At 35.7% G+C, this 8,433-nt stretch overlaps 1 protein-coding gene across 1 annotated transcript; it reads left to right on the top strand.

The window, feature by feature from the left end:
- Positions 1-240: 240 nt before the first annotated feature.
- On the top strand, positions 241-7,786 carry LOC120770295 (esterase B1-like). Its single transcript, XM_040097656.1, has 6 exons — positions 241-1,635; positions 5,400-5,712; positions 5,774-5,924; positions 5,991-6,551; positions 6,757-6,920; positions 6,995-7,786. The coding sequence occupies exons 1-6, from the start codon at positions 1,589-1,591 to the stop codon at positions 7,466-7,468; spliced, it is 1,710 nt and encodes a 569-aa protein (XP_039953590.1). The 5' UTR covers positions 241-1,588; the 3' UTR covers positions 7,469-7,786.
- Positions 7,787-8,433: the final 647 nt, after the last annotated feature.

Below are 8,433 nucleotides of genomic sequence, written 5' to 3'. Positions count from 1 at the left end.
ATTTCAGAAACAAATCTATACTTTAGATTACTTTCTTCTCGGATATCCTGTATGAATTTCGAAACCGTTCGGAGTTGGCGGAGAAGTCATCTCGTCTATGGTGCAAAATTTAACAAGTAAACTGAAACTTAGAAACAAATCGATAATAATATAGTTGTCGATATATATGTACATATTTCGACTTTACTACAGATGAGCTGGAGCTTGATTCCGTAGACCTACATTATTAACAACTCAACTAAGTTCCCGGAAGCTTGCGCTTTTGGTCATTTAATTACCACCTTAACATAAATATGAATACAGGTACATACTATAAATATATAAGCTACTGGCGCCTTTGCAACCAAGTAAGGAAATTTCGTAACTAAGAAAGTTCAGAGATAAGTCAAAACCAAGCTTTGGAGACTCTCACACATTAGATATGGTTCAAAAGTTTGCTATTTAGGTCACCATAGCTGCTTGCGGTAAGACGGTAAGTATCCAGCCATTACTCAGTGATGTATGAAGAATAATCCTCGGCGTGTCTGACTTAAAATGTTCTGGAAAAAAACTAAAAGAGGTTGCTTTCATTAGTCAGACTCTTGAAAACTACCAAAAACGCATTATTTCCTAAGTTCTTGTAGAAAGCGCAGTTTCTTTAAATATTTACGAGAAATTCTAAAGAATATATCCAACTTTCATCACATTTTCACACAAGTTTACTGGGAGATGTGCAAATATTTGTTTGATACATATTGACACACTCATTGTATTTGTGCAAAACGTCAAAACATCTGTTTTTTGTGCTGCTTTTTCCTTCGCCTCCGTATCAATTGATATTGCTGGCAGGCGTGTATCACCAGCAACTAAGTAGCTTGTTTATGCCGGACGTGCATGTTGAATGAAAATTCGAAAACAAAGCATCTACAACAACACCGTAGTCGAAAGTGACAACTGAGAGCGCAATATCGGCTAGCGTTTTTTAATGGCGCTCTCGCTCACCACTCACCAACTTCGCTCAATGATCGTTGTTTGCTTCAAGTGCGCGGCAAGTGTCGTTGATTTTTCGACTTTTTTAACTTAAAATGCGCTTTGTTATGGTTTTCTTTTTCTTTAGGTACTCGGTATCATCCACTTTACTGATATGAGTAATATATTTTTATATTTTTGTCTGCCTTTTCCTGTGCGCTATTTCTCCATTTCTTTATCTAAACGCATACATATTTATATAGATATTACGCTGAAGCTGCAATTGTTTACGCTTTTGATTTCTACGCTAGTATGAACTTTTTTCAGTACGGTTGTTCGCGTTGTTCCATGCGGTTGTCGGTGCTTCGCTGCTGGAGCAGATATAAATCGAAAAATCAAATAATTGGTTTACGATAATTTCGTGTGTGATATTTTAATAGTGATCTACCGAATCAAATGTATATTCATATTTGTATAGAGCGCTGAGTGGGCACTTACGTACATACATACATATATATGTATGTTTTGTGGCAGTTTGTAACTAATCTACAAGCTTAACTAGTAATTTGAAGCAATTCAACGCATTTTCTGGATTATAAATTTTAAAGGCTGGAGGAAAAGCAACTTGCGCTCTGCTAACATGTTTTCAAATGTTGGATTTATAGAGAAATGTCGATGGCGATTGAAGTGAGTGCAGTGCCTGTTGAAATTTAAAAATTTAAGAGTAATAAATATATAAATATAAAAAATGAGTATTATAAAAAAATCAGTAATCTATATCGAATTTCATTTTCAATATTTTTTTAATTTTTTTTGTTTATTTGTTATATTATATATTAAAAACTCATTATTTGTCTTTAAAAATTAATATTATTTATATTTGAAAGTGCTAAGTGTACGAAAACTTAAATTGAGTTATGCTCTTTATCAAAAATGTTCACATCTCATTGAATAATAGATATTAATGGTTTGACATTTAGCAATTTCGCAACTCGACCGCGTGGCTTGACATTTTGTTTACCGAAAACCAGTCTTACATTTATGAATGTACATACTATGTATACACACTTACACAAGTTTTTGTTGTATTTGTATTTATGTTATGCATTCCTAAAAAACGGCCAACTAGTTGGCCGAATCAGCTGAGATGACTAATAAATGACTGGTTTTGTTAAAGCACACTCATATACTTATTTACACATCTACATACATATGTACGCGTGTAATAAAAAAGTAAACAAAAGTTTATTTACAATTTTGCGCATATTGTGAAAATTAATCGATTTCTAGTATTTTAGTCTTTATTAAAAATTATGAAAATTGCTCATATAATTATGTATCATGCAATGACAGAAATCATTTTGTGGTATTTTACGATGAGTAATATGAGTAGTATCTCAAAAGCAAATGTTATATCTAGTGTTTACATATTCTACGTATGTAGGTATTTCTAAATTTTTTTCCATGAAATTGCCAACCTTTTGATGCCGCCATGTTTGGCATATCAATGAAATTTCACTTTCGTTTGCCCATAAATATTGAAGTAAGAAATTCAGGTAGCAAAACAACTCATATATTACATACATAAATACTAAGTTATATGTACATAGCAAGGCGCATCAATGTTTATTTTTAGAGAGCTACCTGTTCACAGTTAATTTCATTCATTACTGTACCTTTACTCAGTTCGCTAACAAAGCTAACGGTTTGTTTAAAAAATACCGTTTCACAATGGTTTTGATACCTGCCGACAATTTACGGATTTTAGAGAAATGCATTTACTTGATTTGGTGACTAAAATTGATCGGGGAGAAAAATGTATAATGCGTTTGTAAGTAGCTGGGCATTCTAGATGTTTCCATCCATACGTATATTTTTGTTCATGATAAATGGTATTTACTCCAATACATATATGATAACTTGATAGTGGTGTTTTATCATCATCCAGCAGAAACATTGATGTGGATCGGAAAAAATTTTGAGGAAAAACATCTGCAAAAACTTGTTGCAGACCACAGCCACGCCTCCGAATACTGCGCCACTGAGTGCGTCCATAATGAATACCAAACCGTTGCTTCCCCAGTATGCACTTTTTAGAAACATCAAATGAATACCCAAGCTTCTACCCTTCGTATTTCAAAGGCAAAAGAAATCTCTTTCATCTACTGCTTTCACTAAAGAAACTTTATCAATTCGGTAGCTTCCCTTAATAGCGTAACAACTATATTTCCATTATCTTTGATATGACATTTATTCTCTCGAAGACTGTGTTACATTCCTTACGGAATATCATGATAATCCACTCTTCTGGGATACGGGATATAGATGTAGTATATTTCTGGCTGAATGACTTCGCCAACAAACAGAACAGTCACTACTGGGTAAGTCAAATCATCGTGTGGTTAAGGAGAGGCAACTTCATCTCCTTTGACCGCTGGGTGGAGATTGTGGTTAGCGGCATCATCGGATCTTCTTTCTTTCGAAATGTGGCCGAATATGCTGCCTCCATCAATAGCAGTGTATAACACGATCTTGCTTGGCTCTTTTTCCCACAAGACGTCACGTCTAAACATGGACACAAAGACTTTTGATTATTTTCGCAGAGGATAAGTTAAATCAAAGGTTTACGTCAATCAACCACCAACGCTCGAGAAGTCCGAAGACACCATTCAGTGTACTATAGCCGAAATGAAAGACCAGGTCATTGAAAGTTGGCCTAAAGGGATGCCGTGTTGGCCATTTAGCAGACATTTTGTTGAAGTCATAAATGGCATAAAATTATCTACATAACAAAATATAGCAAAACCCATTTTGACACGCCTTTCTTGTTGGTAGACCCTGTATATGCGAATAACTGTTATAAAGATCAAAATTATTCAAAATCTGCACTTATGAGCATGACCGATCCAACACTGCTGATGAAGACTAGCATTCTTTTCGGTGTTTATACTTTCTACTAAGGGAAACATACTAAAGTTTTAATGTTAATATGCGAGCAATGAGGGGCAAACCAAGAGGCGATTCCGGCTGCTTTTCACATATTGCTGGAAAAACATAATTCGCCAGCGAATCTACCGTCTTTAGGTATACAAGTATAGTGAAGGCATATAATACCATCGGCAAAAAATATAATAATAGTTAGGGTTGTGATATTATAGCGGCATACGTGATTTCGACTGATTTGTAGATAACAACCAACAGTGTAATCGGTAGTTTTGTTCGAATACGAACTGTAGTGCTCTTTGATATTCACAATCTCTTTTTGGAATATACTTAAGTAATTTTTCGCTTTTATAAAGTAAGTGATGTGTAAATATATAGTATATTTAACAAGTGTTATTTCACTACAATCACAACAATTATGTGGGAGTAGACAAGCTGAACCTGAAACTTTCAACAAGATTACACAAATATGTCGCGTTTATAAAAAATATTTAATCTAAGTGAATGGAATCATACCACTTAGAGAGATATAAAGACATAAACAAGTTAAACACGTCGCATATAAAGCGGACATCTGCCCCACTGCCCGTCTTATTACCATAATCGTGACTTTATCGCTAAGGATAAAACTAGTTATACTGATTGTATAACTACTGTTAATATCTAAAGTACGGACTAACACTTCCAGGACTTGGGTTATATGGCTTTTCCAACAAATAAGTTAAAATATTTTCTAGAAAAGTTCGAATTTTTATAAGAGCTAAAACTCAAAAAGGCCATTAACCATTATTGGTCGACTTAATACTTGTAGTTCTTTCCATTATGTGGCGTGAGGTACTTGATAGATCGGAAATGCGAAGAAAGGTTATTAGACAGCTGTTTGTTCAATTTTAAGAAGTTTCCCAACAGATACTTATGTTTTAGTTGAAGTTTTGATCCCTTACATTATATAACTTTCAATCTCTATATTAATATATGAATTCAATTTCAATTCATTTTAAGAAGACCGCAGCAAACTCTCATAATAAGTGGCAAAGTAATTATATATCAAAACTATAACTCTAATTTTTACATTGGTATAACTATATTTATATATATGTATATTTTTATTTTTTTTTTTCAACTCTACCACCTCAAATGTTAGTGATTGACAAACAATATAGAAAAGAGAAATTTTTAAAGATTGAAAAGTGAACTTTCTGAATATGTGATGGATTTTTTGAGGAACGAAAATTAGTTGGTGAAATTTTAGTTTGAATGGAAAAACGAAAATTCCTATGTTAAACGTATGGGAACCTAAAAAAAAATAGCGATCCCTTAGAGTTAAGCTACAGCGCCCAGCTTGAGGGAGGATTTTTTGTTTGTCAATTACTAACATTTGAGGGGGTAAGAGTTGTAAAAAAAATTTAAAAAAAAAAATTTGCAGCACCCTAATATCTATCCTAATCATATCTAAACTTAATTAGCTCTCAAAAAACAACTTTCACGTTTTTGCACCCAATCTTTAGAGTCTACGAACACAAATACCAACAAAATCGACACACAACCGGCGAAACGTCGATCGTGGAAACTGAGTATGGAAAAGTAGAAGGCGTTAAGCGGCTAACTACTTACGACGTGCCATACTACAGCTTCGAGGGTATACCCTATGCACAACCACCTGTGGGCGAGCTGCGCTTTAGAGCACCACAACGACCCATACCATGGGAGGGTGTGAGAGATTGCAAAAGTACCAAAGAAATGGCTGTGCAGGCACACGTCATAACCGGCGCAATGGAGGGATCTGAAGACTGTCTCTACCTCAATGTGTATACGAATAATGTATGTGCTTTTACCGAAAATTTTAAATTATCATTTTCAAGAACAAATTATATACACACAGCCACAGCCCGATAAACCGCGGCCAGTCATGATTTGGATACACGGCGGTGGACTCTGCACCGGTGAGGCTACACGTGAATGGTATGGACCAGATTATTTTATGCAAAAAGATATTGTGCTAGTGACAATACAATACCGGCTGGGTGTATTGGGTGAGTGTATAGATTTGGCAAAATAAGACATATGAATATCTCCTTTGCATTTTCTCTCTACTCCAGGTTTTTTATCGCTCAGCACACCCGAATGCAATGTACCTGGCAACGCTGCCCTTAAAGATCAAGTTCTGGCTATAAAATGGGTTAAAAATAACTGTGCGAGCTTCGGTGGCAATCCCGACTGCATAACGGTTTTTGGTGAAAGCGCTGGCGCTACCGCCGCTCACTGCATGATGCTGACCGCACAGACACAAGGACTCTTTCACCGTGTGATTTTAATGTCGGGAACTGCCCTTCCTCTATGGGAGACAGAAGGTCAAAAATATCGTGCTTTCAGTCTTGCAAAATTAGCTGGCTATAAGGGTGTTGATAATGATAAAAGTGTGCTTGAATTTTTAAGAAAGTGTAAAGCGAAAGATCTGATGGCACTTGAAGGTCGTACGCTGACGCCAGAAGATCGTGCGCACAATATATCGACGCCTTTCGTCTACTGCGTGGAGCCATACGCGACGCCGGAATGTGTGATACCGAAGCCAATAAGGGAAATGATGAAGACTGCGTGGGGCAATGCGATACCGCTGCTGGTCGGCCATACGTCAGACGAAGGGCTGATCTTCATGCAAGGTGACTTTTATTTTTTTGAAGAAGGTATTCTATTCGGTATGATTTCATGCTACAAGTCGGTAAAACATAGAAGAGTATATGTTGCGATAAGTTGATGATTTCAGGCTCTATCCCACGTTTTAAATCATCTTAAATGCCTACTTGATAATTTATGCTGCAAATATATTAAATTTTATTCTTTATTTCAACACCACATATAATTCAGGAGCCAAGGCCTTAGCCAGTGCTGCCCAAAGGCAGAAATGTTATTCTCTTAAACCCTTTGTGCCCTTTGAAGTAGCCGACAATGAAGAGAGTGAGATATTCGAGCAAAAATTGAGAACAGTGCATGTGAGTGGTAAGACACCTACTATCGATGAATATAAAAATGTAAGTTTATTCTTTAAACACGCCCCTATAAAAAACATGAATACAACATTTCCTTTTTATTTATAATATTTCAGATCATAGCCTACTCGTGCCTGCACTTTTCGCTCTATCGGCTCATACTTTCACGCTTATCGCATGCGGCCGGTGCGCCACTTTACCTATATCGCTTCGACTTTGACTCCGAAGAGTTGCCGCATCCTTATCGTATATTGCGTATGGGGCGTGGTTTGAAAGGCGTGGCACACGGAGATGAGCTTTCGTATATTTTTTCGAATCTTTTTTCGCAACGCTTGCCAAAAGAGAGTCGTGAATATAAGACTATTAACCGTATGATCAGCTTTTGGACACAATTTGCGCGCACTGGCAACCCGAATGACGAGGATATACCTGGTATGGCAACGTTGACTTGGGAACCATTGAAAAGAAGTGAACCAAAATTAAATTGCTTAAATATAAGCGATGATTTGAAGTTCATAGAATGGCCAGAGTTACCGAACGCGAAAGTATGGGCGAGCGCTTACGACAAGCACACAGAGTTGCTGTGTTGACGCGAAAGGTAGTAGCCAGGAAGTATTTGGTAAAAAGCAGTTCAGACGTCGGTTTGAATGCAAAATAGTCACTTGTTTGTAATGAAATATTTATATGAAACATTTAAACATATATATTTTTATAAAAATTATATAGTACAATTATATATTTTGTTGTTTATGAAACTGTTGTTTGTAAATAAGTTTATTTTGATTGAACGAAAATTAATCAGATTGACCGCTGTGTATAAATGTATATAATATTTGTGTTAAAAGTATAATTTTAGCAATGAAAATCCATACAATGAAGCTTTAAATATTGGTAAAACTTGTACAATTTATGTAAATTTAATAAATACACTTGCAATGAAAAAAAACGAAAGAAACAATCGTTTAAATTTTTGACGGACTCTCTTTGTATTATGTAATTAATTATTTTTTTTAATAAATCAATTTTAGAAGTCAATCGGGAGTTGCAGGAACAACTTAAAGGTCAAAGAAAGTATCTGAAATGAATTTCCGTCTCTTTGAGGCTCAACATAGCGTATACGTTATCTAATACCATTAATTTACGTCAGGTTGACTTATGACATTTTTTAAAAACTCAGTATGTTACGATAACTACACATCCATAGTTGAGAATTTCATTTCGGTCGCCTTACATACTTTGCAGTTGGCGAGGATAGGTACTATTTGGGACAGTTAAAAATTGCATTGTATCGGTACCCATAATTATTGGTTTATTCCAATTTTTATAAACGGTGAAGCATACCTTTTACAGTGACAACACACATGAGGACAAACAGTAGGAGGAGTAGCTTTATAACTCCTCGGAAGCTTTTGAAGATTCAGTTTGAAGTACTGATTTCTTATTCATGCAGACCTAACTTTTAACTGCCCACGATTAGGAGTATGCACTGAAGGAATATACTGTAGAGAAGAACCAGGTTTAGGCGCCTACTTTCGTGGAGTATGGTACGCAGCTA

This window comes from Bactrocera tryoni, chromosome 1, assembly GCF_016617805.1.
Source record: "Bactrocera tryoni isolate S06 chromosome 1, CSIRO_BtryS06_freeze2, whole genome shotgun sequence".
NCBI lineage: Eukaryota > Metazoa > Arthropoda > Insecta > Diptera > Tephritidae > Bactrocera > Bactrocera tryoni.
This window is presented reverse-complemented; position numbering and strand designations above follow the sequence as displayed.